Here is a 17,752-nt window from a genome sequence, read left to right as displayed (position 1 = left end):
TGGACTCGGTCCAGCAGCCATCTTGGCTCTATAGCGTTAAAGGCAGCTGGTTTAGTTAACGGTCCGCTGGTCAGGTTAAAGTGAAACATATGCTGAGGGAATGCTCCTGTCACATGCTAATTGAAACACAATCAGAGCAGAGATGTGTTTAAGCGGCTCTAGATGAGACTCGTCTCTAAACAGAGCTGAGCGTAACCTGACAGCTATCAGATTATTGCTCTGAAGTAATACATTGACTTCAATAATATAATAATAATAATAATAATAATAATAATAATAATAATAATAATTTTGTTATACAGAACAAAAGTAAAATTGCAATACTAATATTTAGGTATGAAATTATGCTTTTTAAAATGATAAATCATTGAGCTTTAAGTTAGGCTAAAAAACTATTTGAAATATGTGTTATAATGTGAAGCGATTGATTTGATAATTGCTCTAATATTGCATTCTCTCTGATCTCATATCTCCTGTCTGCTCTGCACAAAGTTTGATTTTAGTATTACTATTATTTTTCCAAGTAGTCTATCTGTACCTGTTTGTGTAGCTCACGTGTTTCCTTTTCAAGTTACTTTCAGTGCAGGAATGGTTTCTACGTTTTTTATTCTAGGCTAGCTATATTAGGTATAAATATTAAGTATTTAAATAATCTAACTGAACAAAGATCATTGTTATTTGAACTGGATTGAATTGGATTTCAAGTAAAACTGTTCAGACTTTGCAAAACTTTACAAAATCCATTGAACTGTTAATCATACTGATTTAATGTTAGATCAGAGATTAACATAATTTAATTATAAATATATTCATAAAAAATGCAAAGAACTTTGAACAGCGTCCTCTAGGGGGCGCTATGGGGAACACCTCGTTGTGACCCGTGTCTGAAGCATGCATTGAAAAAACACCAAATTGTTGGCCGGCTACAGCCTCTGACGTCACTCCCGCCGTGACTATAAACAGGCCCCGGGAGAACACGTCATCCTCTTCTTCGTCTTCACTGACTGTTCTGTTTGAAGCGTGTATCTGAAAGAACCGGTAAGAGCGATCTTTCTCTGTGTATCATGGCGACTTCTAGCAAGCGTTTAGACAATGTGTGCATCCATGTCGGTGTTATTTGACACCCGATGACACACGCGATCTTTGCCTCATTTATTTTGGTGAAGAGCACGCACGCGATGTCTTTGAGGAGGCAATCTGTGTGCATTGTGAGCATTTTTTTCAATAAAAAAATCTCCGCTCTCGTTCGTCTCTCTTCCGAAAAAAAAAGGAAAAAAGGCAGCCATCTGCTTCCCACGGTTCAGGACCTGCCACTGCTGGGGCATGGAGGAAAATGAGCTTGTGAGAATACGGGTGGATCTGTCTGAATGGTTTAAAGAGGGACTTTCCTTTTCATGCTCGTAATGGTGGCGGATGAGAGATAGCCTCCGAAGGATGATGTTATATCTTTAACACTATCTGATACTGAGGTTAGTGCTCTGCTGGGTTTTTACCCAGGAAAAGCAGGAGATGTTTGAGGATGGTGAGGAAGCTGAGGCTGAGCCTTCTCAATCCTCCTGCCCTGCGTATGTAGAGCTGTTGGAGGTTACGGATCGCGCCACGGCAAAGTTGGACTTTCCATGAGAGTGTCTCGTGGCTGTCAGAGGCTGTAGCCGGCCAACAAGTTGGTGTTTTTTCAATGTATGCTTCAGACACGGGTCACGACGAGGTTTTCCCCATAGCGCCCCCTAGAGGACGCAGTGTCTCGTTCCCTACTCAGGGAACCATGGTTACATTCGTAACCTGAGACATTAATTCGATTAATAAGTGATTTTTAGAAAAGTTAATCGGTAATCAGTAAGAGTATACAGGGTAATTTCTAGATTGTTCTGCCTGTATGGGTGTTTTATTTATGAAATATGATGAAATAACTATTTAGGTTTGTATGACAGTTTGATAGCAAATCATCCATCACTTAATTTTAGTTGTTTCAGTGAATGGTTGTTGATGAATGCTCAGTAAAGTGTTTGTGTGTGTGTCTGTCAGTGTGTGTGTGTGTGTATGTGTGTGTGTGTTACACGGATCTTGCTTTTGTTTGATGTATCCCGTGTGAAAATCCGGACGCATGCTGGCGTTCTCTGCAGGTGTTTGTTTGGAGGTCACAGGTAAAATAATTCAGAAGCAGCTTCACATGAAGGTGAGAATGAGAAATGAGGATTTTCTTCCGTTCTTTAGACTGTGTTTTTTTTAAGGGATAATCTGATTATGGATTCTTTGTTCTTGAGCTCCAGTGTCTCTGCGGATCCTTCAAACATGAGTGACATGAAGAGAAATCTCACATTTATTTCCACGAGCACCTGAATGAATACAGATTAGCCTCTCTTTCACACACAGAATCTGAGCATTAACTTTTTACTGGCTATATATTTTTGCCATAATAGTTTGAGCTAACAGTAATGACCCTTAAAGACGGCTGAACTCCACGTGAGTGTGTGTGTGATGGATTCTCTCTCAGGATGTCGTTATGATGAAGTTGCTCTCTGACCTTACATAATGAGTCTGGAGTGACCTATTAAATATCATTTCACACAAACACATCGACTCGCTCTCATTGTACTTCAGTCTTGTTTCCTCCTGCTGTCGTTCTGTAGAAATGAATGGTGGCATCTCAAAATGAGATATAAATGGAGCTCAAAATTAATAGTTAGCAGAATGAAAGTCCCCCAGAGATTCTGACAAATATTAATGTAACTTGAGCAAACGCAAAGATAACTGAGGTTCTGTAGGTTCAGGAGGGTTTGTGTTCTTGCTCACAATATTCCCTTTACTTGATCATTATTTACTTGCTCATTGACTGACATTTTTTCTCCCTCCCTTCTCTCTTTATTTGCTTGCAGAGGTGACCAAGAGTTTTCAGAAAGGTAAGACATGCTTTCTCTGACATTCGTTCTGATTCGTGAATGACATCAGTGTTAAACACTATATGCAGTCGAGTTCTAGAAGAAGTCACACTTATCAGTGGCAATTTTTTCCCTCTTTTTTTTTCTCTCTCTTTTGGTGTTATTTCTACATTGTAGCCTCTCAACAGAGACTATATCTTTAAAGATGTGGACTGTTTCATACACCTGTTAATGTTCAGGTCAACAATGACCTGTATAGACTTCAGTGTAACTTCAGAAATTGACAGCGTTTTCCTATTGATTTTGTGTATGAAAACTGATATATGCACATTTAGAATAATAGAAATGCAGTACCATGACCTGGCACTATACCCAGGTAAAATTCTTCCACATATATCAGTTTGTTTATATTTATAACTAACCCTAACCCTATATTTTAGCAAAAACCCTTCTTTTTAGGACTTAGAAGTCCCTGAAAACTTCCCATCATTACTGAAAACCAAAGTGTTTGGGTGTGTGTGTGTGTGTGTGTGTATGTGTGTTTATCCTATGTAAATAATAAATTGCAAGTTACATTTTCCCAATAAAATATGGGCTGGAAAATACAGGTTATTAATTAAAAGAATGATTTCTCATGGGAGTGTGTGGATATTTGGGCACACTGAATAAATAATATTTGATGCGTCAGAGATGGATGCAGCCTCTTACATTACAAACAAAAGCACTTCTGCTCTGTGCAATACTTACATGTGCCTTCAGTAAGAGCTTTTTCACCTGTCCGTGTGAACACTCGCTCTGTGTGCTGCCATCATGCCTGGATGAACAGGAAGTCTGGAGTGACTGTGGGGTCATGGGATGGATCGGGCCGGAGATATTCCCCACCTCTAGAGCCCCCTTGTGTTCCAGTTGCTCGGCTATCCACAAAAAAATAAATCTGCAAACTTACTCCAACCACCATTACAGATCCGGACCAGTGACCTATTTACAGCTCAACACCTGCTGGAAACAAAATGGTGTCGAAGTTTCCAGAGAGCGCAGAGGGGAATCTGTGTGTGAGTGTGTGTATGTGTGTGTGTTTGTTTGGAAACCAAGCCCGGAAACACACTGGAGTGACAGAGAGAGAACCAGGAGAGATAAGACAATAGAAGCAGAATGAGAGGAGAGGAGAGGAGAGGAGATGAGAGGAGAGTGAAACCCTTGGATGAAGTGAATAATAGGGGCCCAGGAGAGAAGAACAGATGGACATTTAGAGAAAGGGAGAGAGAAGAGAAAGAACAAGAGGGAAGATTGTCAGACATTATGCCAAGTCTCTGTAGGGGACATACACATACTCAATGCTCATTAAAGCTGCAGGATTCTGAAGTTTGCTGGGAATTTCAGAAGGTTAAAAAATGACATCATATTATGTATTGTTTTTGTCAGATTTTAAGTATACTGGACTAGATCAAGATAGATGAGCAGCACTATCAACTCACGAAGACAAAAGGATTGGGAAATGACCATATTTTGCAGTTTGTCTGTGTTAGGTGGCTCACTTTCCTTTTGCACAGGTAATTCTATTTTGAAATCAGACCCGAGGTGTTTAAATATCAGATTTGATTCTTTTCTGTTCTTGATTATATTCTATTATGAGATCTAGCTCGAGACAATTCTGTTCTGAGATCAGACCTGAGATTATTCTAATGTGAAATCAGACTTGACCTAATTCTGCTGAGATCAGATCTGAGGTTATTCTGTTCTGAAATCAGACCTGAAATGCTTCTGTCCTGAGATCAGACCTCAAGGTGATATGATTATGTACTGAAATCAGACCCAGTATGATTATGTTATGAGATCAGACCTGAGATGCTATAAAATCAGTGGTTATTATTTTCTGAGATCAGAGCAGGGCTGATGAAATATTGGACTGAGCTGATTCTATTATATTGATTCCAAGGTGATATTAGGTCAGACCTGAGCTGATTCAGTTGAGATCAGACCTGAGATAAATCTGTTCTGAGATCAGACCTGAGATGAATCTATTCTAAGATCAGACCTGAGACTAATCTATTCTGAGATCAGACCTAAGATTATTGTGTTCTGAGATCAGACCTGAGATGATTCTGTTCTGAGATCAGACCTAAGATTATTGTGTTCTGAGATCAGACCTGAGATGATTCTATTGTGAGATCAGACCCAAACAGATTTTGTTCTGAGATCAGACCTAAGATTATTGTGTTCTGAGATCAAACCCAAACAGATTCTGTTCTGAGATCAGACCTAAGATTATTGTGTTCTGAGATCAAACCCAAACAGATTCTGTTCTGAGATCAGACCTAAGAGTATTGTGTTTAGATTATTTAGATTATTCTATTGTGAGATCAGAAACAAAATTATTATATTCTGAGATTAGACCAGAGGTGTTATAAGATCAGACCTGAGATGATTCTGTTCTGAGATCAGACCCAGAATTATTATATTCTGAGATAAGACCTGAGGTGTTATAAGATCAGACTTGAGGTGATTATATTGTGAGATCAGAAACAGATTTTGTTCTGAGATCAGACCTGAGGTGATTCTGTTCTGAGATCACACCCAAAATTATTATATTCTGAGATAAGACCTGAAGTGTTATAAGATCATACCTGAGATGATTCTATTGTGAGATCAGAAACAAACAGATTTTGTTCTGAGATCAGACCTGTGGTGATTCTGTTCTGTTCTAAGGTCAGACTAGGGTTGATTTTGTTCTAATATTGGACTGAATTGATTCTTTTCTGAGATCAGACCAAAGGCGATATGAGATCATACCAGAGCTGATTCTTTTAAGATCAGACCTGATGTTATTCTGTTCTGAAATCAGACCCAAGCTGATTCTGTTCTGTTATGAGACCTGAGCTGATTTCAGATTAGACCCAACCTGATTGCCTGCAGGAAATGAACCCTTGATGCTGGTGTTGCTAGCACCATGCTCTACAGTTTGAGCTCCAGGAAACAGATAGCTCTGCTGTGATTTAATATCTGAGGTGGTTTCTCTTCAGCCCTGAGGTCTTTCTGACAGTTTGTCTCCAGCAGGTGGATTGTGTGAGTTATCATCACATTATTGGGGTATAAATTTGTTTCAAAACTAGAATCTCTGAAATATCTGTTTGTTCAGATTGATGGAGACACAAAGGAGACATTTCACAGGACTTGATTGGACACTTAAAATAGAACAGAATTTGTATATTTCAACCTGCTTGTTGTGAAATTATCCTGCAGTTCAGTTTTCACAAAAACAATAGAGAGATAGATGGAGATAAATAGAGAGAGCGAGGTGGGGTGGGGCTGGGTGGAGAAGAGGGAGAAGAGGGAGGGAGGGTTTGGTCTCCAGGGTCTAGGCCTCTTCCTTTTGTCTCTATTTTTAGAAGCTGTAGAAACTTGTGGAAATGTGAACTGAAGCTGTTTTCTGTAACCTGCTCTCTGCACAGCTCCTGCACTCAGCTGTTATGATGGAACAAATGAATTTCTCCTCATTTTTATCTCTGGTAATTAATAAACCCTGGTCAGACCGATTCGAGGAAACACAAGGATGTAAACATTTAATTACATAATCACAAATGCTAATAATGGAGTTTATAGTCCAATGTTTTACACCCAGGTCAGCATGTTTGTAAGCTGCTGAAATTATATGTAGTTCATTTACTATTTTTTTTTGTTTTGACATTAAAAAAATGAAAAATTATCATTAACTTGATATGTTTTCATCTATTAATGATTTATTGAGGGCATACATTACATTATATGTTAATTGTTTGTGACAATCCACTTATGAACCCAGCAACACTGTGAGAAAAACACTGCACTGAAAACCACTGGAGGTCTGTGCTAATCCACACTATTCAGTCTGCTGTACATACCCTCGGTGTGCTGAGTTTTACATTTGAGAAACACTAATGTGCTCTAGATTGCATTACTGCTCCAATTTTAGCTCTACTAGCATGCCTTGGAAAAACAATAGATAACATTACTAATGCTGACATATGAGAAAATGTTACACTGGTTCATCTTCGGACATGCATGATGCTGTTCTGTGTTGATACACTGTGCTAATGTGTGTTAAGCTGCTCTGAGGTCTGTGATGTAGCATTTTAATTACATTTCACTCACTTTATGATGCTTCAGAGTCCCCTGTCTCTCTGAGGAGAGAGGAGAAAAGCACCACCTGTGGCTGCTGAATGAATTTCAGCCTTAATGTAATTGCTAATGTTCATTCTCTATAGCAGTAGTTTTCAATCCTGTCCTGGAGGCAGCCCTGTCCTGCACATTTTGCATGTCTCCCTCATCTAACACATCTGATTCAAATCTTCAGCTCATTAGTAGAGACTGTAACACCTGGGCTGCATCCGAAAACAATGACTTTGCAGGCACCGTTTTTGCAGTAGGCACCTCATGAAGCAGGCTTCTGAAGCAGAGTAATGGTTTAATGATCTTCAGCAAAAGAGAGCTTTGGTGATAACTAAGTGTATATTTAATTACTGCAATATTAATTTCTTGCTAGAAATGACATCAAGAGTGGAAAACGTTGATCAAAAATTTACTTTTACACACAAACTGACCACCGACCACAACTTTCAGATGCCATCTTTATTTTTTGGCTTAACTGTCACAGAATGTATCGCACAGGATTGTGGGATATTTAAGGCAGCGAAGGATACATCTATGCTGCCTTCAAAAACCGTCCAGATGAAGTCATCTCAGGAGACAGTACCTGAAGCTAACATTGAATTTGGACGTGCCTTGATGCCTTCCTACCTTGGAATGTGTCCTCCGAAGGCAGCATTGTTCAGTTTTCGGATGCAGCCCTGGTTTGAGTGTGTCTATTAAAAAAGACATACAAAATGTGCAGGGCAGGGGTGCCTCCAGGACAGGTATGAAAATCTAACATTTAGATTCACCCCTAATTAAACACACCTGATCCAACTTATCAAGTCCTTCAGGCTTGGAAAAACAAACTACATGGTATGTGTGCTGGAGCAGGGTTGGAACAAAACTCTGCAGGACTCTGGCCCTCCAGGAATTGAGTTTGACACCCCTGCTCTAGATAGATAGATAGATAGATAGATAGATAGATAGATAGATAGATAGATAGATAGATAGATAGATAGATAGATAGACAGATGACATGATTTGTTATTAAATCCTCAGTAAATGCATGCATATCTTTCTCTAATTGTCATCCTTTCAAAAAGCCTTGAGTAATATAATCCTATTTCGCTCTGCACACAGCAAAAATCAGAGTGTTCAATGTACTCTATAGGAGTTCACTGAACACTGGTTTCAGTGTATATATAGGTCCAAGAGTTCGGTGTTCAGTGAACACTGTAAAAAGTCTAAAATATATACTCTCAAAATAGAGTTAAACTTGAACACCTGGAGAGTTGAAATGAACTCTTATAACTAGCACTTTTTGACACTGTTTCAGTGCTTTTGAACACCTGCAGTGTAAACCTAGAACCTTTGCAGAGCTCATTATTTAACACTTTAAGAGTACAACTGTACTCTAAAGCTGGTACTTTTTTATTTACATTGTTTCAATAGTTTCCTACACCTGTAGTGTAAACCTAGAACCATCAGTGAATGAAAAATACTCCAAGTCAGTGCTTATATGTCTGTTTTATTTAACAGTTCATGGATGTACAAAAACCACAAACTCATACAAACACATGTACAGGAACAACATATTGATAATCCCTATCAAAACCAGTAGTAGTTTGCAGATCAAACGGCTTAAAGAAGTGCAATTTATCAACTTTAAGCATGGAAACATTATGATCATTTCCCTGTGTCACATGAAAGGAATGAAAATGCTCTGCAAAACAAAGTGTCTGAAAGTCCTCTGTTACAAGAAAATATTCTCGATTAAATGCAATGATGTCTTTTATCTGACTAAATACAGGCAAATCGTCCTCTTTGTCCGTGCAAACTAAAAGGCCTGGACGATACTCAGTTCCAAAACAAGTGATCCAAGAAGTCAGATCAACTTCACAGACTAAGTCAACCTGCAGTTCTTCTGCAATCATCTCACCATTTGGCAATTCAATGAGCTGAACAGTTTTTACTGGCCCACAGTCAATACTTTTAAATGGCATTGATTCCCAATGGTATGCAATAGCCATCTGATGTTTTTGGGCCAATGACTTTGTTATATTTTTGAAATTTTTGATTGTGTTTTTGAAAAACCTATGTTTGGCTTCGAATCTCATTGACCAAACATGTAGAATTGGACCTATTTTTCGAATTACTCTGGGGTAATGAATCATGAAGTGATGTTTAGGGATCATTCTGCGATGTGGGTAAAGCTCTTTGAAAAGTTGGTGATGGTCAACAATGAGATGCTTCAGACATACTGTCATTCCATCAGTAACAACTGGAGAAAATATAATGTTCATAATTTGCAACAGAAGCAACAAGAGTCTATAGTGGGCATTTCCTTCTCGTAAAACATCTCCAAATATCAAGGGCATATTCCGGATTAGGCATAAAGTTTGAATGGCATTGAGACCAATTCCGTTTCCATTCTGCTCCAAGTTTATTCTGGTTGGACGATTTTTTCGCTCAACAAAGCCATAATTGTATGAGTATATTCGGTTACAAACATCTGTCTTGGATATGATTTTGTTGTCTGAGAGGTAAGCAAACAGCAACTTCAGCTCAAATTGCCCCACTCCTTCCAATATGTCATGCATAATGTCTACAGCATAATTTTCAGAAACATGAAAGTACTGTAGATCATTGAATAAACATTGTCGCTTAACTCCAAATGTGGATGGCAGTGTAGGATCTACCATGAGGTCATTGCAATGCTGATCATGCAGTGCTTTATTACGCAATGTTATTCTTGGATCATCATCCCTGAAAACCGTTTGTGAGGTCTGTTTGTCCACTAGACAAAAACGACAGAAATTGTTTGCACTGAATGATTCAACATACCCGAGTAATGAGTGCAATCCCAAATTGTCTCCAGTTACTTGTGCAATTGTTCCGTAAACTGGTTCATCAGAGAAAGGAACTTTAATTCCTGTACACTCAAGGATTTTCAGATCACGTACGAGGGGCTGTAAGATTAAATCAAATCCATACTTCTTCACATCCTCAGTATGAAAAAGGGCTAAAAGATGAATATTCATAAGAGCAGAGTTAATCTTTGGAGATAGGTTTCGTAAAACAAAGTATATACTTCCAACCTTATGGATACCATGCTTGGATCCGAGAGGATTAGCCATTTCAAAATCATCGTAGAATATCTGTATTTGGAGAGAGTTTGGTTTTTCAGAGAAGAGGGGGTGGTCTCTAAAATAGTTACCATCACAGAAGTCTTTGTAAAACCCAGTTTTCTCACAAGGCTGCACAAAATGATCACAGATCTATTGGTTGGTGAATATGAACTTCAAAGTTTGCAATAGAGGAATATAAACAAATTTGACTGTTATGGGAACTTGATCATATGTGCCAGTAGTTCGATTCCTTCTAGCGTCATACCTCACTCCTAGGGCTACATCTACAGGTTCTACAATACCCCCTTTTCTCATTGAAATGTTTTTTCCTTTTTGCCTCAGTGTTTAGTTTGCTAAATGGATTTTCAAGGTTGTCAAAATAATCGTCAAACTTTGTTCTGATCTCCTCATCATTAGAGAGTAATTTTACAACATCATCTTTAACATTTGAATGTAATTCCTCTACAAGTTCCTCCATATTTTCAACAACAGTCGTTATGACATTAGTAGCCACACCACAGCTTTGGAGATTTGCAATAAGGGATGCACACATTTCTTGGGTATGTTGCCTGGTCTCATTACAGCTTTGAGAATTCTCTGGTTGCTCTGGAATTAAATTAACATCATCAGCTACGTCAACTATGATGGGTTCGTTCTCAACTATGACGGGATTGTTCTCAACTATGACAGGTTCGTTCTCAAATTGATCTAGATTTTTAGCGCGATGTTTGTTATGGAGATGTTTTCTAAAGCCTGAAAAAGTCCAAAATCTCTGGTGGCATCCAGCCTGGTCACACATTAACTGAAACTTCTTACCAGGATAAAAGGCATGGAAAACTTTGAGATGACGGATCAACATTTGAACGGTAACAAAACTAGACTTGCAAACAAAGCATCTGAACATCATAACTTTTTAGTTGAGGAGCTTAGCTCTTAGGTCCTTGACTCTGGGAGTTTCGTGAGAATGACCAACATCAATGTTGTAGATGGTGGTCTGCACAAATGTGTACATGCCATTTAAGGCCTGGTCATAGGAGATGCCGAAAACATAATGTGCTTTGAAAAGTTCATCAAAGGCTGACAGGGAAGACTTGCCCTTGCAGGGAAGGAGATCACCATCCAATGCAATGTAGAACTCGTAGATGTGCTTTCTTGTCGTCCCAACTGCCAGGATGTAGGGCTGCCTCCGCTGGTTTGGACCAGAGTGCTCCTGAAGGCTGCGACATGACTGTAAGATAACAAAAACTGAAATGAATCTACACTGAACATCACATTTTGATGGATAAGTCACACTCTGATAGAAACCTGTCTGTGACTTCCTAAAGTCACACTCTGATAGCACGAGCACAAGACTGCAGTCAAAAGAGGTGAACCCCACTCTCTATTTGCTATACTTCAAGGAGGCAAAACATAATTACCAGACTTAAAATTATGTGGCGGTGGCATTGAAAAGAAACAAATTAATAATCTGGGGGGTTACACAATTGCCTTTTGACAATGGCTATTGCCATTGGAGATTAGGACACACTGACCTTATGAAATTTGACTACATGGTCCACAGCTTCCCGGGTACTGATCTTTACAGCTCCCTTCTTTCCACTTGGAGGTGGTGGCAGTAGGTAGACCAGCAGTAGCAGTGAGGCCATGTCACTATCCCAACCTGAGAAGACAGAAGCACCTGCTTTAAGCATGATATACACCTGACCAAAACCTTTGATACTACATCAATATTAAAACTCAAAACTCTTTTCAATAACTATACTAGTTATGCAACTAACAATTTTTTTGATAATCTAATAACCTGTCAATTATTAATCAATTGGTTGGATTAAAAGGCCAATTTATCGAGGAAATTTTATTCTGCACAATGATCTCCTTCAAACATTGTGTCAATTGAAGCCTATGAAAACGATAGTAAATTAATTAGGGCTGTATCAGAATATTCGAATATTCGTTCGGTGGGTTGGTATTCGATTTTCAAGTTTGACATTCGAACATTTGTTTTAATTTTTATTTTTTTTCACAACCTGGCATCCCCCTAGAAACGGTTCCCATTCGCGCTTGAATGGGGCTGTCATGCGTTTTCTCAGATCGGATATAGCTCTCTCTGATTTATCAATATGAACAATGAACACATAAATGTGTTTTTGAAAAACGGATATGAATCCGAACTTCAAATCCCGCGCTATAGGCAGATGTAATGGAGTGCACGTCACCAGCAACAGATGCATGCATTTTACTGATCGTCAGCTAAAATTTCAAAAGTCAAAGACCGCAATAAGAGAGCGGCAACAGCCCTGGTAAGATCATTTTGGTTCTTTACTTTTAATGAAGTTGATTGTGTGTTAAAGCATCTGCGACCCACTTTCACTTTGATTTACGATAGTTTGCACATTGGCTTGATGAATAGATGCTGATCTGCGGTGACGCGTGCTGTAAGCGTCGTCATACCTGGCTATAACATGATATAGCCTAAAACACGCTCTCACACGGTTATTTTTTTAGCATTTTTGGGCGAAATACAATACTCTTATTTTAGAGCGCAGAACAGCGGAGTTTGTATGGGCAGAAGTGCATGCCTGAGCTTGTAGGCTATAAGCTGCGTTGCTTTGACATTGTGGAAATAGAAAACAATATATTAGCCTACCCTTTACTGTGTCAGTACTTACTGTGCTGCTGATTTCTGATTTGAGAGTTATTTGTTACTCAGAAAAATATTAGGCTGTGTTTTGTATCACTAGTGCAGTGTCCGTTCTCGGAGCATATAAGCCCTGCGCGTGAGGCGCGCGCGCTTCCCGCTCGCGCTGTTCTGTATTAAAAGTTTATTAATTCCGAACGTGTCACGTCTCGCGTGTCTATATTGCACCAAATGTGACACTACACTCGTGAAGTCGATTGGATGAACGGTTCTAAATGCAAGATAAATAATCTAAATGCAAACAGACAGACGCATAGAGATTCCTGCCTTTATTAGAGAGAAAAATATGTTCAGCCCCCTCCTTCCGAAGCTTCGAATATTCGATGTTAATTCCTATCGAAGCTTCGAAGCTCAAAAAATGGTATTCGGACCAGCCCTAAAATTAATCTACGTGGGCTTCAGTCAAGGGTTATAGAGCTTCCATTCCGACCGCCGTTTGATTGATGTACTGACTTGCGCTCATTCAGTGAAGTTTACGAAGACTCAATTACTGACAGGACTTTGTGTAAAATGCTGAGGAAAACACATCTTGAAACACATTAAACATCACACACATTTGTCACAGCATCTGACAAGACAGGCCACATTAATACAATTACAAGTCAGTTTGAAGAACTTAATATAAAACATTCTCATGTTTTGTATTGTGCAATTTTCTCGCAGCAGCTAACTTTGCGACCTCTGCTCTGTTTTTCAGATGCGTTTTATGCATAGAAATGCGTTTTACACCATTGTGAAGTGACAATGAATTGATAATGAAATTCTTTCTTGATTATTTTTGATTATCGATTAGTTGTTGCAGCCCTAAAAAATATATTATTTGTCTACACAACTATTTGTCATGGTAAATAAATTAAGTCGACATTTGAAAGATACACACCAGATCCAGTTAAATTATTTACCTGGGACCTCGTCATCCTCATCAGTGTTCTCCTCTGCAGACTGGATGAGATGGTCAAGCAGGGGTGTCTTGCTGATGTCCTTGGCTTGCTCTATTACTTTGGCCTTCAGGAAATCCCATTTCTCAAGGAGTTTTGATGACGTCTCAGCTCCAAACAACAGGTCAAAGTCTTGCGCCACCTAAAGGGGAGGAAGCAAGCATATGTGTATTTGATGATGGTGGTAGTGGTAAGTGACCGTTTTCATCTTTGAACAGCTGTTCTTGACATTTGCAAAAACATAATAAATGTGCTTACAAAAAAAAAAAAAAAAACTTACCAGGCCTTTTGTGTCAAGAAACCTTGGGAACACAGTAAGCACTGTGCTGCACTGCTCAGGATCATGGATCAACTTTTGCCTGTGCTGGAAGGTTTCTCTCATTTTCATGAAGATCTGTTCGTTGTCTGTGCTGTGTTTCAGTAGAGATATGGCCTCACGACACTGGTCTCCCTCCAACTGCTGCACTTTAGTCACTTCTCTCTCTAAGTTTGGTCCGCTGCTGCCTGTAGTTTGAGAGCTCCTTCTCCTACTCCCATTGGTACCGCCATTGCTGAGTTCTCGCTGTGTGTTTTTAATCTTCCAGGCAATGTAGCCCTCATTGCTGTCTATGTCAAAAAAGTGTTCCTAAAGACAGTATCAACAAAGATGGAAATGTATAAAAAAAATTGTTTCAGCATGAATCAATAGAGATCTTTATAAAAGAAGTGTTAGACTTCTAAAATGCACCAGAACATTATTCATTTGTTTATTAAGATTAACCTTACTTTTAAATATGTACTCACATAGCCTTTTTTGGAGTAGGGATCTTTTAGAGAGGGGAACAGTGTTACTATCCCCAATGCATACTGTGCTCTTTTATCCATAGGGGGAGCACGTCTGTGGAATAAATGTTGTGTATTAAAACCAACACACCGGAAAACCTATGATCTGCGCAAGGCCACAGCTCATTGGCCACGGTTGTTATTTAATGATAATCACCTATTTGATTACAACTACCAAATCTGCAATTGAATACTATGAATATACACTTTACAAAATCATGCACCATAAAGTATTTTACTTACCCATACTTTTCAAACATTTCAGCAACAACAATGCTGACAAGATCACGGCGTGCTCGGTCCTTCATCTCTCCTGTCATTGCATATTTTGCAAGGATTTTCTCCCCTCCAGGCTTTTGTTCCAGAATTCTTTTGACAAGCTGGACAACAGGGGAAAATGTTATGGTAACAGTAACAGGTAAATGTAATGTTTACAACATAAAGAGAAATGTTCTGAAGAAACATCACCTCTTTGGCTTGTGAAGAACTGTCATCAGTATGTAGACTTTTTGGGGACATCACAAAGGCGTCATCAATGCGCTGTCTTTTTGGGGACATCAGAGAAGCATCACTGTCCGATGAGGGTGATGATAGTGACAAGGTGTCTGTGCACGAGGACTGGATGGGAGAGTCTGAAAAGGGCAAAAAGATTATTTTTTTTTTTTTATATATTTCAGTCAATGTTTCCACAGGTTTAAGTGAGTAGAGGTTCAAAAAAGGCATGGTGAGACTGCTTCCAGGAATTACATGAGTTTTGGTAGTTAATGTGGCCAGACTTTAAGCAGTTTAGGCCATGATACATTAACTACTAGATGGCAAAACTGACTGTTTTTTGAGAAGTGCTCGGGTCAACAGCCTTACCGGCTAATCTATTTTTATCTCAAATGTAGTTTTTCACATCCTTATGTGAACACTGACAGATAAGAGATAAGGTTGGAAATATGCAAAGTAGTCCTTTAACAGAGAAAGACCAAATCGGACATTGGTGAGAAGATACTGTTTGGGTTTTGTGATAGCAAATAAATTACAATGTTAACACATTGGTATTGTTGCCCTGCAATGTACATTGTAATTGTACAACCATTTACCAGAAACTGAAAGAACATTAACAATGGTCCACAGGATGTCTGCTTTTTCCTCCAAGATGTCGCTGAAGACCTCTTCATCAACCTCTGTTCCACTGTCATCCAGCACATACATGTTTGTCTCAGGGGGTATGCTGAACTTCTCTTTAGCTTTGAATACAGAAAAAAACATAAGTTGTTGTGTTAGGGTTAGAAAGTGGGAGAACAATAATGTTTTTAGCACAATTTCTATTTTAATGGGCAAGGCTACGGTAGACTAGCATGGTGCTAAGAATAACATTTCATATAAACGTACATCTAAACCAGTGGTTGCGCAAGACTTTCACATTGTCCTTTATTTTGATGGATATGGTCGTTAAAATTGCACCATAATCTATTACTCTATTTTAATTTTCATTAAATTTTCGTTTTAATTCACATTTTCATTTTTAATCATGAACTTACAGGATATAGGAGCATATAGGCTAGATTATGCATTTTTTAATATATAAAGAGTCACTTTTCATAGTCAGGGTTTGTACAGATTTTGAAGTTTAAATTAAGCACTTTTCAAGCATTTTTAAGGTCCCTAAATCCATTTTTCAAGCAGCAACAAAATGAAAGAATATAAATAGTATAAACCGCGCCCCTTTAGAAAACTACAAGCTAAAATATTAGAATCTTCAATATAAATACAACTTATATTAAATCACTCTTTGGATACTTTTTAAAAATGTGGTTATATGTTTGTATATTTGTTGTCAACTGTAGGTTAGGATGAGTTTTTTTGTAGATGGTTGGAATAATAATAATGATCATGAGTATATAATACATGAATCTTCCTTAAATACCTTAAAATATTATTTTAATAAATGAGCATTGTTTTAAAAAGGACACATGAAAAAGAGTGTTTAAGTGTTATCAATAGACTAACTGAATCTAAACATATTCAGCCAACACTGATTTGTTTTATTTATTCTTGACAGTGACAGCTCTATTCTGTATTTACACAGTAAGACATGATGCACAGATCTAAATGGTCATATCAGATTTTTTTGTCACGTCCGTTGCTATGGTTACTACTATCACGGAACGATTATTTACAGAACTCACTCTGGTAAAAGCGGTTGTCACTCCGTAAGTTTAGTCATCTAAGCATCATAAAAAAAAAAACTTTCGATTGGCTACAATGCTGCAGACGTTAAAATTTAAACTTTTGCTTTTGTGAATAGAAACCAGAGTGCTCACACAAACGTGCACGACGGAAATAACATCCCCCTCCCCTCCCTACATTACAGTTATATAATGATTCGATATGAATTAATTTAATAATATTTTTAAAGAATTACAGTCAAATTAATTTGTCTCCGATTACCTTTGGCATGGCTGGTGAAGGCTTATTCTCCCATAGCTCTCACAGTGTGTGCCTTTCAGTCTGTTGATCGTCGACGCAATCAGTTTTTATTTATCATCTTCTAGGCAGTTATCGACAAAATTACAGCAAGCGACATTTCTTAATGTAGATGTTTGCGCACCAGGCGAATACACGAGGCGCCAAATAGCTGCTGACTGTTAGCTGCTAACTTACATGGAATTACACGAGACCTGAGTCGTAACAGAGGCTGCCTCGCATTAAAAAAAAAAAACCATTGTCAGCCGGTTTTATTTATATTTTAGTTACATCTGCCGTCCTGAAGAAATAAATTAAAATCAAGCATTTTCCAAACTTTCGAGACTTTGTAGGAACCCTGATTCAACCTTCAGATGTTTTCGTCACTGCTAAAAAAATTAACGTAAAGCTAGTCAATGAGGAAAATATTCGGTTAACACGACCTCTGATCTAAACTTCAATTATAAAGAGAACGAAGAGAAGAATGCTTAAGAACGTAACTTACCCTCCCTGAGAAATGCTGGATATGATGCTCCATTGAGTTTGATGTACTTCTTCTTTCCTTGGTACTGTACTTTGAAAAGCATTGCTGTAGTTTTCCTCACATATTACTACAACATAAAAATACAATTGGTTTATTGAACACACACAATACCAAATGTAGTGCAAATAAAGTCAGACTCAATCATTTGACGGGAATCTGTAACGTTAGCTTTCCAGGCTAAC

General features: G+C 38.4%; 2 protein-coding genes across 35 annotated transcripts in view; one reads left to right on the top strand and one right to left on the bottom strand.

Annotated features, from left to right (window-relative positions):
- LOC132127777 (receptor-type tyrosine-protein phosphatase delta-like) overlaps positions 1-17,752 on the top strand; it is a 394,068-nt gene that overhangs the window by 76,762 nt on the left and 299,554 nt on the right. For all 33 annotated transcript variants that reach the window (XM_059540138.1, XM_059540149.1, XM_059540057.1 and 30 more), the window contains exon 3: positions 2,877-2,900. The gene's annotated coding sequence lies outside the window, so the exon portion shown is untranslated. The remainder of the gene's footprint in view (positions 1-2,876; positions 2,901-17,752) is intronic.
- On the bottom strand, positions 10,525-17,711 carry LOC132115478 (uncharacterized). 2 transcript variants are annotated; one of them, XM_059523986.1, is made up of 9 exons: positions 17,532-17,711; positions 15,661-15,807; positions 15,041-15,204; positions 14,822-14,952; positions 14,534-14,627; positions 14,031-14,375; positions 13,715-13,892; positions 11,647-11,774; positions 10,525-11,342 (listed from the first exon to the last, which is right to left on the bottom strand). In XM_059523986.1, the coding sequence occupies exons 1-9, from the start codon at positions 17,611-17,613 to the stop codon at positions 11,028-11,030; spliced, it is 1,584 nt and encodes a 527-aa protein (XP_059379969.1). In that variant the 5' UTR covers positions 17,614-17,711; the 3' UTR covers positions 10,525-11,027. The 2 variants fall into 2 exon arrangements, with proteins under 2 accessions (XP_059379969.1, XP_059379961.1); XM_059523978.1 differs by having other exon boundaries at positions 10,526-11,342; positions 14,816-14,952.

Source organism: Carassius carassius, chromosome 3 (genome assembly GCF_963082965.1).
Source record: "Carassius carassius chromosome 3, fCarCar2.1, whole genome shotgun sequence".
NCBI lineage: Eukaryota > Metazoa > Chordata > Actinopteri > Cypriniformes > Cyprinidae > Carassius > Carassius carassius.
This window is presented reverse-complemented; position numbering and strand designations above follow the sequence as displayed.